The sequence below is a fragment of the Taurulus bubalis genome, assembly GCF_910589615.1.
Source record: "Taurulus bubalis genome assembly, chromosome: 2".
NCBI lineage: Eukaryota > Metazoa > Chordata > Actinopteri > Perciformes > Cottidae > Taurulus > Taurulus bubalis.
The window spans coordinates 14,622,828-14,643,480 of record NC_136590.1 but is presented as its reverse complement, the minus strand read 5'-3'; the positions used below and the strand labels follow the sequence as shown (position 1 = coordinate 14,643,480).

At 40.8% G+C, this 20,653-nt stretch overlaps 2 protein-coding genes across 2 annotated transcripts; one reads left to right on the top strand and one right to left on the bottom strand.

Moving 5' to 3' along the window:
- Positions 1-70: 70 nt before the first annotated feature.
- Positions 71-10,991, top strand: med24 (mediator complex subunit 24). Its single transcript, XM_079237054.1, has 26 exons — positions 71-127; positions 383-543; positions 625-707; positions 802-840; positions 926-999; positions 1,601-1,827; positions 2,169-2,280; positions 2,426-2,576; positions 3,009-3,122; positions 3,545-3,598; positions 3,714-3,796; positions 3,888-3,974; positions 4,228-4,327; positions 4,576-4,718; positions 4,840-4,877; positions 4,990-5,072; positions 5,298-5,476; positions 5,860-5,959; positions 6,365-6,540; positions 6,654-6,918; positions 7,188-7,369; positions 7,461-7,554; positions 7,712-7,811; positions 9,521-9,601; positions 9,729-9,877; positions 10,196-10,991. Exons 2-26 carry the CDS (start codon positions 414-416, stop codon positions 10,310-10,312), a joined length of 2,961 nt encoding a protein of 986 aa, XP_079093180.1. The 5' UTR covers positions 71-127; positions 383-413; the 3' UTR covers positions 10,313-10,991.
- On the bottom strand, positions 10,990-13,150 carry LOC306753823 (uncharacterized protein; the record flags this gene model as incomplete). Its single annotated transcript, XM_079237740.1, has 5 exons — positions 10,990-11,635; positions 11,725-11,865; positions 11,958-12,065; positions 12,502-12,677; positions 13,135-13,150. The coding sequence occupies 5 exons, from the start codon at positions 13,148-13,150 to the stop codon at positions 11,444-11,446; spliced, it is 633 nt and encodes a 210-aa protein (XP_079093866.1). The 3' UTR covers positions 10,990-11,443.
- Positions 13,151-20,653: the final 7,503 nt, after the last annotated feature.

Here is a 20,653-nt window from a genome sequence, read left to right as displayed (position 1 = left end):
CTGAGACGCCAAAAGATTAACCAGTGAGCGGTGACGTAGCTCACAGCTAAAATGGCGTCCTATGTATTGTGAAGTGGAGAAGCTACAAACAAGCATCTTTTATGTTTTGAAAAACTGAAAAAGTCAGGTAAGCATCAAAGTTAGTAATGACATATTGTCTGGGCTTTGTCTTATTTCCATTATTGGCATAGTGTTCTGCACCCAGCAATACAACTATCTTAATTCAGTAGTTTGATGAATAACATCGGCAGCTAGTGCTAACGTTAACCTGCCAAATGATGTACATCGCCAGCTAGCTAAAGTAAGCTAGTAGTATCGCAAATCAAAGTTTACTGTAAAATTACTTTAATAGTCGTCTCTTCGGGTTTTTAACATTATGTAGTTTTACAACGTGTGTGTTCGTTTCTACCAGGATGAAGGTGGTCAATCTGAAGCAAGCCATTCTACAGGCTTGGAAAGAACGATGGAGTGACTACCAGTGGGCCATTAACATCAAGAAAAACTTCCCAAAGGGAGCAACATGGGACTATCTTAACCTTGCAGGTTAGATGGAAGACTGTGACGTTCCCTGGCCATAGTATTGTCATTTATATTCTGGCTTTAAATTATGTTTGTGTATTACAGAGGCCCTGATGGAGCAGGCGATGATTGGTCCCTCTCCCAACCCTCTTATTTTGTCTTACCTCAAATATGCTATAAGTTCCCAGGTGAGAAGATGTTGTAAGTGAGGTGTGTGTGTGTCAAACAGTGTTGATCTTATTTTAATACGCAAATTCTCAACGTTACCTTTTCTCTTCTTAGATGGTGTCTTATTCCAGTGTGCTCACAGCCCTCAGCAAGGTAATTTGTACTTTAGGAAAATTATGGTATATTGCAGTTTACTATAAGATATGAGAGTTTTTCATGACTGTCTCTTTTCTGATAGTTTGATGATTTTTCTCGGGAGCTGTGTGTAAAATCACTGCTGGAGATAATGGACATGTTTTGCCATCGTCTCAGGTATGTAAAATTAACTAACACATAGCTGCATCAATTTTCATGTCGGAGTTTTATGCCTGGTGTGAATTAAGAAAGCATATTTGTCAATTTTTGTAATGATATATTAATACCTATTACAACCATAAAAGTCAGTGAGTTATTTCAAGCATCACATAGTAACCATTAATGAACATGTTAAATGGGCTATGTAGATAATATTTTATGAAACTGCGAATTTAATTTAGTTTATTTACATCTTGCTTAGACTAATGGTATTCCTATTACTCAAACCTCTCTCCTATAACTGGCAACAGAATGCTGCTGCTAAGGCTTTTGTCAGTCCTAGAAGAAGTGATTATATTACACTAAGATAACCCTTTTATCACAAGTTAATCTTTAGTTTTTACATTTTACTTATTTTGTTTGAATAATACGCATCAGCTTTATCTGCATAACACTCGCTCTTATTGAGCCGCCAAGGATTTTTGGGCGTGCAACCTTTTTATGTAAGCCTAATGTTTTATTTTTTACTGTTTGCTTGCACTATTGCTTGGAAAAAGTCATATGTTTTTCTTCGAATTTAAACTATCTTTATCTCTACCTCTCGTCTCTGACTCTGAAGCTGTCACGGGAAAGCAGAGGAATGCATTGGGCTGTGTCGGGCTCTGCTCGGCGTGTTAGTGTGGCTGCTGCAGGGCTGTGCCTGGTACTGTGAACGGCTCAGAGAACTGGGTACATCGGCCAGCACAGAGGCCAGTCTGAGAGCCTGCCAGGAGAGGCTTCACAATTTGATGAACAGCCCTAAAAACAGGGCCCTGGTCCACATCGCTCGTTTGGAGGAACAAGGTGGTGCGTGTGTGTTCGCGCGTGTGTGTGCGCGCGTGTGTGTGTGCGCCTATGAGTTAACATAGGATTGTGCAAAATACGTTTGGGTACAAATATATATTTTTCCAATATGATCGTGGGTCTTCCCTGTCAGTCACATTAAATAAATTTGTGAATTTAATGTGAGTTAGAGAGATTTTAGTCACTAGTGATTGTTTGGATTAATTTATAATATGGTTTAATGTATACATGTTGGATGTTAGAATAGCCAACCACTCCTGAAATAATACATTTTGGCCAAATCTTATTGTGCATAATTGTTGTGCCAGACATCTTAATGTGTTTCTGCTGCTATTCCTCCACAGGTTCCTGGAGCAACGTGGAGCAGTCGGTGCTGAAAGTGACAGATGGCCTTGGCAGTGTAGCTAACCAGACACTGAGAACAAAATTAGAGGAGAGTGTGTCACTAGTAAAAGGGTAGAGATTCCTGCCTCATTCCTAAACACATAGATCTATTTAACTTTGACATGAGGCTGCTCAGCCTAATCGTGGCAGTATATTCATTTAAAGTACATCACAAATAATCTTTGTCATGCCAACCAACTCTTCTCACTTTCCTCAGTATTCCCATGATGCTGTCTGAGCAGAGTGAGCCTAAGTTCCATCCCTCCTTTCCATCAGTCCACGCCTTCATCATGCTGGAGGGGACCATGAATCTGACCGGGGAGACGCAGCCACTGGTAGAGCAGCTTATGATGATCAAAAGAATGCAGGTGAACATTTGGTTGCAAAGAAATGTCATGTTAAATCTTCTGTAAAGTTGCAGTGAAAGTTGAGTGACTGAACAATCCTAAATAGCTAGAAATGTATATAGCTTGATGGCAAATTGAACACGTTAAGGCCATTTTTTTGTTATCAGAGTGGCCGGTGTTGTATGTATTGCTAAGTATTTAAAAAGGGATGGGAGAGGTTGAAGATCAAACTAAATCCACATAAAGTACAACTTTATGTGGAAAGAGCGTTTGTTTTAATTGTGTGTGTGTGTATATATATATATATATATTAGTAATGTAGGTAGATCTTTTTGACTTGGTTATTTTAAAAGTAGCTCGCGAGCCAAAAAGATTGTGGGCACCCCTGCTCTATTGTATTTATGTAATTTATTATTTTAGCTGCAGTTTTCTAAATTTCTTTGTCCTCCACAGCGAATCCCAGCACCTCTTTTTGTCTTGGAGATCTGGAAGGCCTGCTTCACTGGCCTCATCGAGTCACCAGAGGGCACAGAGGAGCTGAAATGGACTGCTTTCACATTCCTCAAGGTAAGATGATGGCTGTTGCCTGCTATTCGTCTGTGAACTGCTTCTGTCTTTTTTTGCTTGGCCGGAGTGTTTAATGTCCTTTCGACTTTAAATTATTGTCAAATTAAAGGCTCATGGTCTTTTCTTATTTTTTTTTTTATATATATATATATATATATATATATTTTGTATTGGTATGTTTATTTCCTCTTTTTGGTTTGTATTGACAGTATTATTTCCACTCTCTAGTCTTAAATAGACTCTCCTTTGCCTAAAGGGACTTTAGTTTATTGTTACATGCAGTATCAATTTAGTATAAAAAGTAAACAGATTTACATCTGATAAAAGGCACCAGAGACTGGATTACGTAAGTGTTGTCGTATCTTGGTCACATGATACTCAGCCACCCTTAAAGAAACTATTTTGTTTTCCCTTTCTATCAGATTCCACAAGTTCTTCTGCGACTAAAGAAGTATCCTCAGGGTGACAAAGGACAGGTACAACAATAGACCCACTGATGTCTTTCTAACAAGAACACACTGGCACAATGATGAGCTTTTAGTATTTCTAAGTCACTATCATTCTTAAAAACATGGCAAATGTATCTTCCAGGACTTCATGGAGGATATGAATATTGCATTTCAGTACTTACTCAAGCTCACACCATTACTGGATAAAGCTGATCAGAGATGCAAGTAAGTGCTCTAAAATCTTGCCAGAACCATTTTCCCCTCCTGTAATCTCATTGTAAAACGCTTATCGTTTTTCTTGTGCTTCTTCACATAGTTGTGACTGCCTTGGCATGCTCCTCCAGGAGTGTAACAAGCTTGGTCTGCTGTCGGATCCAAATACAACCTGTCTCACTTCTAAACGGTACGGGTTGCCATCTCACAATGAACACATATGATGCAAATCTCTTCATAAAAAGGAGAGTTAAGCATTTTTTTTAATCTCTATTCTTTATTTTCAGAACAATTTTCTTTTGTTAACATGATCATGAATGAAGTTCAGTTCCCCATATTCACACAATACACCATATCCCCCAACCCCGTGTCTGTCTGTCTCTCCTCTTCCCCTCCCTCCCTGTCCCTCTCCGATTGCACATTTGATTCAGGACCGATAACAGGGAGTTTGCCCCAAGGTTAAAGACGGCAGAAAATGCTAACATCCAGCCTAACCCGGGTCTCATCCTGCGAGCTGAGCCTACTGTCACTAATATTCTCAAGGTAGAGCACCATTACCTGTTTTACAAGGCGTTCCTCGGTGCATTGTGTAGATTGTATAATATAAAGGAAATGTATGAGTGTCAGTAAGTGTCTCATCTCAGGTAGACGATGATGCGCTAAGAAGAACAACTCAAGTAAAATGTCATGTGTCAGTGAATACAGTTGCTCGCAAAGATCGCAGAACTACAATGAATACACCGAAAAAGAACAAATGAGCATAACTCTTATCTTACTATCTTGTTCTTTAGACAGTAGATGCAGATCACTCCAAGTCGCCCGAGGGCCTTTTGGGCGTCCTGGGACACATGTTGTCTGGAAAGAGCCTAGATCTGCTCTTGGCAGCGGCAGCAGCCACTGGGAAACTCAAATCCTTTGCCCGGAAGTTCATTAAGTGAGTAAATGCAAAATAGATTTGCAAGTGAAGACAAATAGTCCCCGTAGTCACCAGAATGCTGACTTATTTATTTACTTTTATTCTTATTTAGTATTTTGTTTTTCCCTTTTTGTTCTAGGCTTAATGAGTTTCCGAAGCACATCAGCGGCGAAGGATGTGAGTTAAAAATACAAGAGTGGCATGTTTCAATGTGGGAGTTGCTCTCCTCATTGACATATTGTTCATTAAATGAGATACTAACTTTGAGAATTCCCCCCCTCCTCTTCAGCCAAGTCAGCGTCAGTACGGGCCCTGCTCTTCGACATCTCCTTCCTCATGCTCTGCCATGTGGTGCAGACATATGGTTCGGAGGTTCGTTCATGGCAATAAAAGCTTGATAGAAAAAAAAACTATATAATGATGTTCATGGCTGGAGTATTTATTATGTGTAGATTTTAAGGCAAATCAGCCTCCTCTTTCATGGTGAGGCCACAATCTGTGGTGACGATTTAGATCTGTCATTTCTGTTTGACTTGACCGGTTTAAGTCTAAATTGATCCATACAGCACAAGCCTGCCCTGTATCTCTCCTTTCCAGGTGATCCTGTCAGACCCCAGCCCTTCAGGGGAGACACCCTTCTTTGAAACATGGCTGCAGACGTGTATGCCTGAAGAGGGCAAGACTCTGAACCCAGACCACCCCTGCTTCAGACCAGAGCCTGGCAAAGTGGAGAGCCTGGTCACCCTGCTGAACAACTCCTCGGAAATGAAGCTAGTGTAAGTTGCATACGTAATCCCCTTACTGTCAATGACTAAACATACTTTACCCAACTGATGACAATTTCCCCAAAGAATACCTGCTTGATATGGTTTTTGAAAGTTGATTTCCCTCTTTACAAACTGTTGGTGTCTATTAATGTTAATGAAATAAGAAAATGCATTTGCACATACTTAAAACAGTCCCCCAGTGAATATTCATATAAAATATTATATTTAATATTTATAATTATTTCTCTGCTTTAGACTGGTGCCATCTTAACTGGGCCTTTTTTTAAATTAAGATCATAGCCAAATAATGATTTGCAGAGTACATGTAGAGTTTCATCTTATTTTTTTCATTATGCAATGAATGCTCTAAATATAGAACGTTTATCTGTCAGTCAGGTGAAATGGCATGAGATCTGCCTGAGCACGCCAGCAGCCATCTTGGAAGTTCTGAATGCGTGGGAGAATGGTGTTCTCTCTGTGGAGGCAGTGCAGGTCTGTTCAACTTTAATGCTCTTACTATTTATTTGTTTTGTCCTCCTTTTACTGGAAAAAATTGTGTCACATGATGCTCAGGCAGTACCAGTAACCTCCCTGTCACCCACATGTCTGCGAATTTTGTTTTTCCTTTTTAATTGATTACTCAAGTAAGGGTGACGTATTCTGTGGAAATTGACGAGTAAAACTGCGTAACCACTTGCAACAGCAGTGACGTCCTATTGTTGTAGGCGACTCATTTTTTCTTTCCTCCATTCAAGTTTTCATATCACGCAATGTGGCACTAATGCTGTTTTTGTCAGAATCCAATCTCCTTTAACTATACCCCGCACTCTTCTGACCACATCCTTCCTTCCTTCCTTCCTTATTTTTCTTGCTGCTGTCATCTCTTTCTGAGTGTAGAAGATCACTGACAACATCAAGGGGAAGGTGTGCAGTATGGCAATCTGTGCGGTGGCCTGGCTGGTGGCCCACGTCAGGATGCTGGGGAGGGATGAGCGGGAGAAGCCACAGACTATGATCCGGCAGCTTGTGACCCCGCTATACGGGGAGAACACTCTGCAGTTTTACAACGAACGGTACAAACATCCCAAACACTAACTTGTCCTTCACAGCCTCCTCCCATGATCAGTTGTGGTCTTCCTCACAGACCATTAATACAAAGATCAAAAATGATGTCCTCTCTCACCAGCGTGATCATTATGAGTTCCATCATGGAGCACATGTGTGCTGACGTCTTTCAACAAACTGCCGCGACGCTGCGCCCCCCAATGGAGGGTCAGGAGCCGATCCCCTACCGCAACCTGCTGCCGGCCAAAGACCCCATACACGTGGCCCTCAGCAAGCAATTCCAAACGGTGCTGCGCAAAGGCTGGGTGGACAGCCGGGCTCTGCATCTGTTTGAGAGCCTTCTCAACATGGGAGGGGTCTTCTGGTTCACTAACAATTTGGTCAAGGTAAGAGGACCAAAACATAGTATATAATCAGCAACACTGTCAGTATTTAAAGGCTGCAGCTAACAATAATTTGTATTATTTTTTTACTCTGGAAAAATTAACTTGATGATTAACCCATAATTAATTGTCCAATGCTTGTGAGATAAAAAATAAAACGTCCACCCATTACAACATTGCTCCATCAGACCGCTAGTGGTCATAAACTCCACATAGTACCTTTTGATGATGACCACTCAAGATAATAATCGGAGCAATGCATCGTATTTCAGGAGCTCCTGAAGGAGACTCGACAGGAGTGGGCCGATCGCGTAGTGGAGTTACTCTACAGCATCTTCTGCCTGGACACTCAGCAGATCACCCTCACCCTGCTGGGTACCATACTGCCCGACCTGCTCACGGACTCTGCCCACTGGCACAGCCTGGCAGACCCACCTGGAAAGGCGCTGGCCAAGTAAGAGAAGCTTAATACCTTGACGTGCAACGGCAGTGGTTGTGGTATATTGAGATCAGGTGTTAACTTTACTCTCGCGCCAACTCCTCAGGTTGTCTGTGTGGTGCGCACTCAGCTCTTACTCCTCTCACCACAGAGGCTCGTTCTCTGCTCGTCAACGCAAAAGGCAGCGTGAAGATATTGAGGTAAAACATTCTCACAAGGCCATATTTGGCATACGGGTTGTGTAATGTGTTTTTCCAGCGTGATCAAATTACATGTTGAAGTATGTGAATACTGTGATATAATTCCTTATCATTGATCTCCGTTACAATGCAGTCTGATATGTTTTATTGGCCACAGGACTACAACAGCCTATTTCCCTTGGATGACACTCAACCGTCTAAACTCATGCGTCTGCTCAGCTCCAATGAGGATGAGCCTGCTGCCCTTTCCAGTCCAGGTCAGTCTATTAATGTCTTGAGTTTTTATACACGGTTGAATTATGAAGCCTTTCAGTCATTTGTCCGTCTGTCTGAGCCGAAGATTATGCAAGTACCAGACGGGTTTTAAAAGCAAATGAGCTTTCGAAGACCCGGTTACCAGCAAGTTGCTTCTTGTAAGCACTCGGATAAGCATCAATAAGCTTAGCCTGTTTCAACATTTATGATCTGTTGAGTGTCTTAAACCGTCAGCAGGTTTTGGCTTGAGCACTGCAGAGGTTTTTTTTGTTGCTTTGACTAATATTAAAAAACAGGAGGGAAATTGATTTTGAGAGGTATTCTGGTTCCAAACTACTCTTATTATCAACCTGACTGACAACATTTGCATTCAGCTTTGGGAATTTTCACTTTGAGCTACAGCTACTTCAATACATTTCCAGACAATAAATCGGTGTGTTGCATTACTTAGGAAAAACATGAATACGCTACTTTGCTTGTTATACTGAAACTGAGTTTTCTTCTTTCTTTTTTTTCTTCCCCAAAAGTCAGCTGAGTTCCACTCATTCCTTGTCTAGTCATGTCAAGACAAGTCATTTTAAAGATGATCATCCCATACAGGAAGTTTTTGCTTGACTGAATTTATACCTGAAGCAGAAGCAATAGATTGTTATTTTATTTATTTATTTCTATCTATCTATCTCTCTCTCTCTCTCTCTCTCTCTCTCTCTCTCTCTCTCTCTCTCTCTCTCTCTCTCTCTCTCTCTCTCTCTCTCTCTCTCTCTCTATCCAGACGCTCCGCCGTCAGGAGAATACATAAGTTGTATGAAACTGAGTACAAAAGTGATGGAGTTGCAATGTGCAGCAGCTGTTGCTCTCACTGAGACTACTGGACATCACTGTAACCATAGTTATCTCTGTGTTACAGTTTGTAGCGTACCCCTCCGACAGATGGTCTTTAAAGACCGTAGCTTTCGCCGTTAAACGGCGCACTCTGCTACTTCTGTTTCAACTCCGTTTCTCGCCTTCAAACTGTAAGCACCTTATCTCAAAACGGGAAACCAGATACATTTGGCTTACGGCAGACAAAAAACATGCAAGAAAAACAGCAAAATTGATTGACAAAATGTTTTTAACTTTAGAACATATTGAGTTACTTACACAGTTCATTATATTGATGAACTGTGGGTGCTGCTTCACATGCTTGAATGTTTTTTTTAATTTTTTTTAACGTTACTTTTTGAACATGGACAAAAGAAGGATTCGCTTGTCCCTCTAACAGGGATCCTTACTACTGAACAGACTGTTTATGCTGTTCCCTAATAATAAAATAAAATGTTTCTTCTGGTACCTGTTCAGAAAAAAAAACTGATTTATAGACTGTTGTTAACTTGCTGTTGCTCCGAGAGTGCCTGTTATATTGTTCTGATAACATTATTTTAAAATAAAAGCGTGCAATACACTGGTTTTTCATTCATTATTGAATTTGGCGCATAATGCGATTAATTGCAGTTAATCACAGAAAAATGCGATTAAGCGTGGAGGGAAGCCTTTTTTACTTTCACAACCAATTGCATTTTCTCAACAGAATACTTAACGGTTAACTTCAACTTCCCTGTTGACATTCAGTTTTGTGTATGTTGTTTTTTTTTCTTCTTTTTCTTATGTCACCAAATAAAATGAAAACAAAAATGGTCAGTTCTTCCACTGTTTCTCACGTCACTTCTCATAGGAGACCGATCTATGAGTAGTTCCCTCTCTGCCTCCCAGCTCCACACTGTCAACATGAGGGACCCGCTCAACCGAGTCCTGGGTGAGACCCCCATCTGTCTACTCTGCATGCCGTCTTCCTACAATAACTACCCCTTACCTGCCACATGCCGTGAACACATACACCTGTGATTACATTACATTCATACACCCTGCTCTCTTTTCCACAGCCAACCTTTTCCTCCTCATTTCCTCTATCCTGGGCTCCAAGATGGCGGGACCTCACACCCAGTTTGTACAGAGTTTTATGGAGGAGTGCGTTGACTGCCTTGAGCAGGGAAGTCGCGGAAGCATTCTGCAGTTCATGCCCTTTACAATGGTGAGTTATGGGCTGAAATGTGGGGGAGGGGAGGTCGAGATAAGGAGGGAGATGAGTGGCCGTTGCATCACACATTATCGGGAAAGGGTTTGGAAGTATGAGTCATAAATCTGAGCGAGAGAGAAGGAATCATACTCAGAGTTTGAGCTAATTGTGCATTTGCAACAAGTTAAGAACTTAAGTTACATTTTTGGTTGTCTGAGTCACTTTGCGGGTTCTGTTGCAGACGGCTCACTTATCAAATAACTGAGCAAATTGAGTTGTGCCTTGAGCAGCGTGATGCCTATTGAACTGTCATTTGTCTTTTTGTGCGTCCAGGTTTCTGAGCTGGTGAAGCTGTCTGCTATGGCCAAACCTAGAGTTGTCCTGGCCATCACTGACCTGACTCTGCCGCTGGGGAGGAGAGTAGCTGCCAAAGCTATCTCCGCTTTGTAAGCAGTGGATTTACGTTTAACTCAGCACCAATTCAACACTCAGTGGGTGAAATAAAGCCGAACTGGATCATCCATTTAATGGGCTTCTTTGTTGGAAAATGCCATTTGTATAACAATGTTTTGCTATTGTGTTTTGTATTCTTTTTCACACTTAAAGAAATGTGTAAATAAGTTTTAAAAAAACAAAAAACATTGAAGATCCTCTGTTTCTGCTTGCCAGTATTTACTTACACAACGTGAATTTCCTTTATTGTGTGTTTAGGAACATATTATGGTTAGACAACATGAGATTCAACCCCTGTGATGATGATCACATGCTAGCGAGGCTAACACATGACACTACGTACAAGGGATTTGTACCATCCTCAGCAGTGACACAAGCTTGTGCTCATCATCCACCCCTTGCAACACTTCCTCAAGGAAATCTGTCTGGCGGCGTGGCGGATATAATGTCACGAAAGCTTTTATTTCACTTTTAGTTGCACTTCTCTTTTACAGTATTGCCTCCACTGGAATTTTTGATGTAATTTTGAGCGCATGTGTCGGCGTGACCCACTGCCGGTGCTCGATGTGTCATTATGTATTGTCGTTCACAAAAAGAAATGGTTCCTTTTTCAGAAAAAGCCTTTTTTTTAATTATTGAATTACCAGAAAATATAAACATACAGGAGGAGAAAGATTCATACAAAAATATTTAGTTTCATTTATAAAGTTTACAGAATGTATAAGTTAATGTATAAGTCCTTAATGTGCACCCAATCCCCTAAAATTAGTAAATAGTTGATAAAGTTCATAAATATTAAGCTGTCGCTAAATGTTCTGTTTTACATTCTTTTTATTAAACTCAGTGATGGAAGGACATTAAAAGTATAGGTTTAGAACATTGATATACTGTATATTATAGTCAGACTGTAGGATGATGACGTTTCAGTTATTGGTGATGAAAAAAGGAACAAAAAGGTCTGAAGAATAGAGTTTTGTTATCATAAATAAATTCCCCAAATAAATATTGCATAAATAAATATATAAATATTTAACAGATAAATAAATAAATATCATGATAATAAAATAAGACAGAATAAAGTCTGTTTTGGACATGAGCCAAAATCCGTCACAGTATGGCACTTGTCGCTCAGCTCTCCGTCTCCGACTCATTGGTCCGGTCCAGACCCCTGAGGCAGCGGACCGTGTCCTGCCCGAAGGACTGGAGCTGCACCAGAGTCAGGTGGGCCGCCACCTGAACGTCATATTCCCCTGGTAGACGCAAGGCCACGGGTGTTGGTGAGGGCTGCACCACAGCCTCTGCTTGGGCCATTTTCAGCATCTGCAGGGCACACACAACGTCATCATGAACGTGCCTAAAAGTCAGGACTGTTTGCCAAGAACGACAGTGGTTTAGATGTCATGTTCTACCTTATTGATCTGAATGACGAGGTCTTTGATGTCAGCCTGTAGCCCAGTCACTTTGTCTTTGTTTGCCAGCCGAGGAGAGACGGAACTCAGCAAGGCCCGGTGCAGCTGAAGACCCTCAGACATGCATATCAAACTGGTCTCCTGATAGGAAAGAACAGCAGCAAGGGGTTCATGTTATCTGTTCTTCAACCATCATCTGATCACACCGATGGATTCCCTTGCTAGATGCTTACCAACGTGAAGTGTTCTGACACAGCTCTGAGCACAGGAGCAGAGGGGATGCCTATGGTGGAGGCCATGAACACAAGCTTGGCGTTTTCTGAGGAATTGAGTTGTAGCGTCTGGTGGAGAGATAAGGGGCAGATATGTAAACACTGCAGCTTGGCATGCAACCTATTTATAATTAAAAAAACAGTGGTGGCAGAAGTACTCACATCCTTTACTTAGGTAAAAGTAGTAATATCACAAAACATGAGTATCCAAAGTACTCATTACGTTTTACTATTTTCTTGTGGGTAGTTTAATCTGGATGGTGCATTGTATTTTGTAAGATCTTCATTTTCATAAGATCACAACTACTAACTAAATATAACACTCATCACATATTTATTCTATTGAGAACTTCTCCAACACGTAAAGCACAGTGATTGCTGCATAGCCACACACTATAACTCGTTGAGCAGCCTGTCAGACCAGTAAGAGGGCACAGAAGAACCTGTACTGATTCATCACCGCACAGCCTGAACGCTCAGACCTATCCACTCCACTGTAGCTCACCTCTATGTGAATGCAGGATTTGTGCGTGTCGGGAATGGAGAGCAGGATCTTTTCTATCAAGCTGCGGCTCCTCTGCACGATGTCTTGAAACTGCTGACCCTCAACAAGTGCGCTCCTCTCCGGCAGAGGTGCGCCGCGGGCGAACGCGGCCATGTAGCAGGGAATGGCGAAAACTGCTGGAGGAGAAGAAAAATCAAAACGGCACCATCAAAAACAATCCCGTGCTTGTGTGCGTGCGTGTGAAAGAGAGAGAGAGAGAGAGAGTGAGTGAGAGTGGCAGAAGGAACAAAGCCCGGCTCTCTCCTCAGTTGCTCCTCCGCAGCATGGGCATGTCTCCCCTCTGGCTCAGTGGCGGCATGAGTTGAGAATAGTCACTGTAATGTGAAACCTCAGCCAAAAGTGACTACAGCACTATAAACATAGCTAATATAACAGTTTTAACAGATGTAAACTCAAAATAAATATCATATTTACTCGTTAAAACAGATCCAGATTTTCTGCAACACTACCAGTGAATAGATAATCCATCAAACTCTAGTCCAATATTTCCTTCAGAGTCTCTGCTGTGCCTGGAGATGAGCAGCAGAGGAAGAGAAAGCAGCATTTTACAAGCATGACCTCACCACTACTCACCAATCAGGATGTTCATGGCCTGTGTTGAGGAATGTCTTTAAGTATTTACCTCAAGTGAACACAATGACAGTACAAGTATTGTCTTATATATAGCAGGCCCATGGAGAGGGATTTCCCATTATTTGTTCAAATGGAGAAGTCTTGTGTCAGCAGATTTCCATTCTTTTCACATTCATATTTAAAGCCTTGTCATTGTTTTGGGAGCCTAATTTAATTGGATCCAAATTACGGTAATTGATAATAATGATATATTTAAATTATTATAACAATATTGGATTATCAAAAGGACAGTACACTTTATATTTTATATAATTAAAAAAAACATTTAAATAGAAAAAAAAATGATATTCCAGACGGATTAAATAAATAATTAAATAATATTAAATAAAAGGGTGAAAGTAGTTGGAGATGACTATATATATTATGTAATTACATGTGCGTGCAAGTCTCCAAAATAACACAATCCAAGACAATTTTAGGAACTGGAATTCCATCATTACTGATTTTTTTTTTTACATTGATGTAATAGTTTTAAGTATGAGACCGCAAGTTGCACAAAACTATTTCAAAGTCAACTTAATGAGATCTAGAGGAAACGGCCATTTCCTCTGACAGCAGTTAAGAGGGAAATGAAAATTGAAAGTGTTAGTGTTTTAAAGCATCAGAATGGTACTGAAATCTAGGTTTTTATGGAGGAAGTTTTTCTTTCCTTATGATGGCTGTGGTCATCCTGCGTGTTTTTTTAGAATATTTGGGAAATTTTACATTTTACGTGTAATTAAGTACACACAGCTGTATTTCCTTGGCTGTAATGAAACAACAAGCAAATAAATAAAACCTTAAACAAAAACAAAAAAAGAGTATTATTACGCTTTTTTAATTGTGGGCCTGTTGCAGCAATTAGAACGGTCTACAAGAGATACAAGAGTGCCACCTGGTGGAATAATGTCTTTTCCCTCAGCTGTGTGGGTTCACTCTGCGAAAAATGTTTTGCTTGCTTTGCGTTCACAAATCTCTCAGTGGTCAAAGTGCAGTGGAAAATTAAGCTGAGCATAAATTGCAGTGAACATTTTAAACAACTTTGTAACTGTAATATATTTGATACAGATGTGCTTTCAGTTGATCCTTGCTTTAAAGGATGGGAAACACTTGTATTTTCTTCTTACAGAGAGTTAGATAAGAAAATCCATATCAATACCATGGCTGAACTCTAAATGTTGAGCTATTGCCAGGAAGTGGTTAGCTTAGCGTAGCATAGAGACAGTAGGGGGAAACAGCTAGCGTGGCTCTTCCCAAAGGTCAAAAGGTCAGCCTCTAACACTCACTAATTACACAATATGTTTTGTTTGTTTAATCCGTAAAATGACCGGTAGTTGTGAGGTTTCCAGGCAAACAAGGGAGGCTCCAGGAAGTCGCTGCCACGGTCAAGAGATACATCCGTACCCCATAGGCCTGTTAATTGGTGAGCCGGAAGGCATGCAGGTGGTATTGATCTTCTCATCTAACTCTCTGCAAGAAAGATATTAAGTACATTACCCAAATTGTCAGGCCGCCTATTTTACTACCTCAAATTGTTAATTTAATTCTCATTTCAAAATTGTAAAATCTAGACATATACCATTGTGGTGAGAGTGTAGTTAGAGTGTAATCACCCAATAGGTCAATCCTGTGCCTCTGTTGTAACGGATCGGTTTGCTTCCCTTGATCAGTCAGTGTAGCTATGTAACATCTTGCCATGCTTGATAAGCTGTGAGGTGAAGCCATCAAATCTGATCCCTGAAATCCACACTGTTCTGATCTCCAATCAATCCTGCACATGAAAGGAGGGCATTATTCACTGCTGAGGCCTCACTCTATGGCCTCGACAATGACCCAGTTGGAAACACTATTTGGTTGTAGCGGTGGAACAATGTGCTAGTTCGCCTTTGGCTGGGCAGAGAAACGCTGCACAAGCATGGCCTGGCTTTTTAACCCTTGAACTTGTGCAATCTGATGCTTCATTTCATCCATAACGTTGTGTCACCTTTGTATCTGCTTGTTTCAATGTAATAATTATAACAATTGGATTAGCGTTAGATTTCATAGGATGTCTTTGTAAATCACAGAAGTCTTGTGGTATCAAGGAATATTAACTACGGTTCTGGAGGGATGAACAATGCTCTTAAGCAGGCATTTAGAAGAAAAACCCACAGATCAATCTGAAGGGATCATCGGCTGCAAGCAGGAGTTTCTGGAGCAGGTGGTGGAGAGGAGGACGTTGAAGAAACTTTTGTCCATATTGGACAACCTGGACCACCCTCTCTACCACCGGCTGCAGGGCCAGAGGAGCACTTTCTCTAACAGATTCCTCACGCTCCGCTGCAAGAAGGACCGTTACAGGAGAACATTCCTGCCGACAGCTATACGGCTTTACAACAAGTCACCGCTTGCTAGTTCCTCCGTGGATTAGTTCATCACTGTACCATATATACTTTGCATTTTGCACTTTGCACTATCTGTTTATCTAATTTACTTATTTACTTAATTAATGAATACACTCTTCAGCTGTAAATATAAATATATTTAATTCCAGTTAGTTGTGTTCTATTCTATTTTATTGTGTATATTTAAATAAATATATAAATATATATATATATATATATTACTTTATTTTAATTTGTATTTATCTCTCATCCCTGTTGCTTCTTTATATATTTGATCTTTTATCTTGTGTGTTTGTATTTCAAGTGGTAAGGCGCTACTGATGACGACAAAAACATTTCCCCTTGGGGATTAATAAAGTATATATTCATTCATTCATTCATTCAAGAGGACAAGAGGTGTTGTAAAATGGCAGGCGAAGAGATTATCCACATGAAAACATCCCTCACCTCTTAAATCTCTTATCTTTTGTGACATATAGATTATTTGTCATGTAGAACAACCCAGGGAGCCATTAAAGGACCTGAGTTTAGAGAGCCCAAAAATGGCAGTAAAATTACTTGATATAAAATAAGATGTTTTATGTTAATCTTGGGTCAGTGGACCACTTCTTCTTTCACAAAAGTTGTGTTTATATGAAAAGATATCATGCTTTCTAAAGATAATTGTTGTATATTTGTATTTATCTTAGCAGAAAAGTAAATGCCCTTTAACATTGTAGTACTAAAACCATTTGGTCCAAAGGTACTGGAAATTATCTCATCTTTACAATAGTGTTCATACAGAAATCAATCATGTAAGCAGAAACATTTGCCCTCTGGTGCTGAAATGCCATATGTATTCCCACTCCATAGACACTGAATGCCACTTAAGGGGATCTCAGAAAGCTTGTTAATGTTATTTTTGCCAAAATCCGGAAAGATTGAAACAGCATGCACTGATGTTAGCGCGTCAGATCCAAATGGTAAGACCGATGCCATGGATCCACCGGGACGTCCAGGTTAGATCTCTTTTGAAACCAGCTTTCATGACTGATTGTGTTATGTGGTTTCACACGGAGTGAGAGTAAAGCTGAGTTGCTCAGAAAAATGATGGAACACAAGAGTTGCATAATGCACTTTACATGGAATGTAGACCAAATCAGGCGGATTACTAAAATATGTGAGAACTCAGGTCTTTCTCAGAATAAAGAAGTTCAGAAAGGAAATTATTTCCCATTTCTCAAAATAACAATGATCTGTTATTCCATAGAAAGTCAGCTGAATTAGTCTCTTGTCTTGTGTGTAATCCGGGTGATTTTCTTTACTAATGTTTGCTTTTACAGTCTTCACAAGAGCTGAAGGGGTATATCCAGACCGAGAACCAGTAAATTCCCATCATGTGTTAGTGGGTCACGTCTCTGAATCTAAATTTACATTTGTCCAAGATTAAGGCATTTACTTTCCTCGCACGTACACATGTTCTGCAACAGGGGGCGCTATGTTGCACAAAATTAAGTTAGGGCCTTGAAACAGTATTTTCTCTTTCAATGGCTTTAATTGTCGAGAACATGGCAGAATATTGACATGGACGTCCTTGTCTCTGTCCTTAGATGCATCATCCAAGGTGTCACTTACCTTTTTTGGCTGAAAGAGGAAATCAAGTGCCCGTGCAGGCCCTCACCGGGAGACCCCATGTGATCTCGGAGCCTGGAAACAGTTTCACCTGCAACCCAACCCCAAACAGGACCGCGCTCTGTGGGATTGGATGCGTCACCTTATCCCCCACTTTGTGTCCCATTACCCAGCAGTTGTAATGCTCACACCAGTGTAACGTGTCTAAGGTAGCAGGCGGGGCAAGCTGAGCTGGCCTGAAATTTAAATTAACCTCAGTGACATTTATGTGTGCTGGGGAACAGGGGTGTTACATTACCGGTCCCCTCACTCCTGCCATGCACACACACCTGTCGTACATACAGGTGAACAAAAGAATGTGCACACTCGCGTATATTCGGTGGACGAAATGCAGAGTCTTTTAGTTTTATTCTCATCTCATGTTGTGGCGAGCCTCTCTTAACAGTGGCTGGTTGCAAAGCCACCGTGAGAGTCTGTTATCAGAGGAAAGAGCGAAGGAGGGAGCTGTGTGTGGCAGGAAATGTCAGAGAGAGAGGCTTACCATCTATTTTTCAGTACTGTTGAACCTCCTGCTCGTCATGGGAGGCTGTACCTGGGCTTCCTTAAGATTAACTCTGTCAAGATCAATATCTTTGTTTTCTGTAAAACAACCTCAGCGTGTTAATAGAATCGATGGACCATGGACCCTGGAGGGATGACAAAAAAAGTTACACAAAAAGAACATGTCTAGCACAAACAACCACTAAAAATAAATCAAAAAGTGGTTTACTGAAAGATAAACATTTCCTTTCTTCCCCTTTTCTTCTGGCAAGAAATAGTTTGACATTATGGGAATCTTTTAGAAGATTGATGCCACTCTTGATGCCTGAAGCTGCAGGCAGCAGCTAGTTAGCTAAGCTTAGCATAAAGACTGGAAACAGCAGTAAACAGCTAGCTTGGCTCTATCACAAGGTATCAAAATATGCTTACCAGCACGTCTATAAGCCATTTATCACTAGTGTGATTATTGCCAAAATGTGATGATGTAGCTAAGCACCCATGTCCGCTTCACAAAACAAAAACCTATCCAGGGAGAATGTGTAAGGTGCTAAAATTAACCGCACATACATGAACTAATTACATTTTCAAACAAATTCCGTGACCAACATATAACGTTAGAAAGTTGATATCAGCGACATCTTCATCATATCATGCCATATATTACTCTTTTTTAGTTTTTTGGGGTTGAGAAACCAAAATTGATCAAATGTGCCACCATTTTGGCAGCAATGTGTCATCTCTTGGAGCAAGGAATTTCATAGGTCAAAAACATATAAACTATTTCCAAAGGTGGAAATTCAGGACCGTCCTACTATTTCCCCCCCAGCTTGTATGTTTTACATGGATGTTCAAGCTTTCATAAGAAACCACAAAATATTTTTTTATAAATTTCTGTGTGAATTTTTCAGATCAAAATCTGCGCTTGGTGTGAAACAGCTTTAATGCTTACTAATTAACTTATGCTAAGCTTAGCTAACCGCTTGTATGCTGTAGCTACATATTAACCGTACACACCCCAGAGTGGTATTGATCATATCATCTAAATCATCAGGAACGCTCAGCATATTTTCCAAGATGTCAAACTATTCCTTTAAAGAGTGAGAACTGCCTTTGGGACAGTGGATATTTGAGGATGAGATAGAACTGACTTTGGTTGTGACTGTGAGTACTTTTGACCCTCACATAGCCGCCCAAGGGCATTTGGAAAGTGCTTTACCCAGGCAAGGGTTGGCCCGGCAGCAGAGAGGAGGGCAGCTGATCCCCCGAGGCCTTCTCCCTTCATTTCTCCTCAAGAACTGGGCCACACAGGATGATGGGTGCTTGCCCGGACTTTCTGCTCTAGTGTTTTCATGGCCATCATAAATCATGTATTGGTTCTGCTGTGCTCTAGAGGCATGTGTGTGTCTGACACGGGGAAATCCTTGTTGACAAACCATTTCCCACATCTCAAACATTAGATTTCATTATTCAAGACTGCACTAGGTTATTCTAACTTTGTTCTGTGGAACAGACCAGACCATGTCTTAGAGCACAGTCTGATGTGAATTAAATTACGCCTCCACTTAACTACATTTCATGTTTTGTGGTCTCGGTTTTACATTGATGATTTCTTCAGAAGAGACACTAAACTTGCATCTTCCTCTTTTCCACGGTCTGGTGCAATAGGAGATTCACATCCCTGGCAGCGCTTTTAAATGGACAAGCAGATCATGACCCCATAAATGTTATTTGGAAAAACCCATGGGAGTGACCGCATCAGACAATATGGCTTCCAGAGGCACCCTGGGGGCTTATAAAGGCATGAGAGATAATGAAAAAGAGCATGCTCTGTCTGTATAACCAGGTATGATCATGCAGGATTCCTCTGTGTTCCCTCAATTACTTTTAGTGCAAGGGGGCACTTGTTTGCTCAAGGGCTTTTCCTACTAGAATATGAACAAATTGTCCATGTTCCTCTCCCAATCTCTTTGTACTTTTGACAGCTGAACTGCAGTAACCTCTAATTCTTTGCTTTGCAAATTAACCTTTTCTAACAATTGCATGGTATGTGCAGGGCTATTGGCTTGTGACTAAAGATTAGCATGAACCAACAACATCATACGCCCATGCATTTGATAAATGGACTTGCAATGGGCTGACATGAACTTTTTGTGTGCAGTGTAGAGTACTGCTGTGCTGTATATATAATGTAAACATCCCTCTGGTTTTGGGAGTGGGCTAGCAGAGGTTTCCTGTCAAATACTCTTAGCATACAGAGGCAGCTTGTAAGTCTGCATTTCTCTTCAACATGGAGCTCGTAGCTACTATCAAAAACATCAGAGTAACAACTAATAAGCCCCTCATCACACAGAGATCTGATTCATCAGCTTAGTGGGCTGAATATGCATTTGCCGAAGAATCATTCAGATTATAACTACTGCACAGTTACTGACACAGATTGTTCAGTAAGAGAAACCCCAAACACAATAATTTAATTGGAAAACATAATTTTACTTAGTACACTAGTGAATACCATAAGGGTTTTAATGGAAACAGTTGTACATGGAGATGGACATTCTCGTGGTGCCTGTTCCTATCGTTCATATTGCTGTTTGATGTTGTCTTTGTGTGCGAGCGAGGTGCATCTTCTGTAGGTGCATGCACCACTGGATAAATCCCATTTATATCCAAAAACCTGCTGCAGCTTTTACTCCCTTAGCGCACAGACTAGACCATCAACTGAGCCAACAAAACCTCTTAATGGGTCGCTGAAAGATTAATTATTCATAGGTTGCATCGGCCTGGTTTTCCTGTGCAGATGCACATGTCTTGTTGTCCACCATTGGCTCCGTGACAACAACTGAACAAAGCCATCTGAGACTGATGATGACCGTAGTTGTAGGTTGTAGTTGCATCCTTTTTGGCGCGGGTTACCCCTGCAGGTCCCACGCGTAGATCCATCAGCC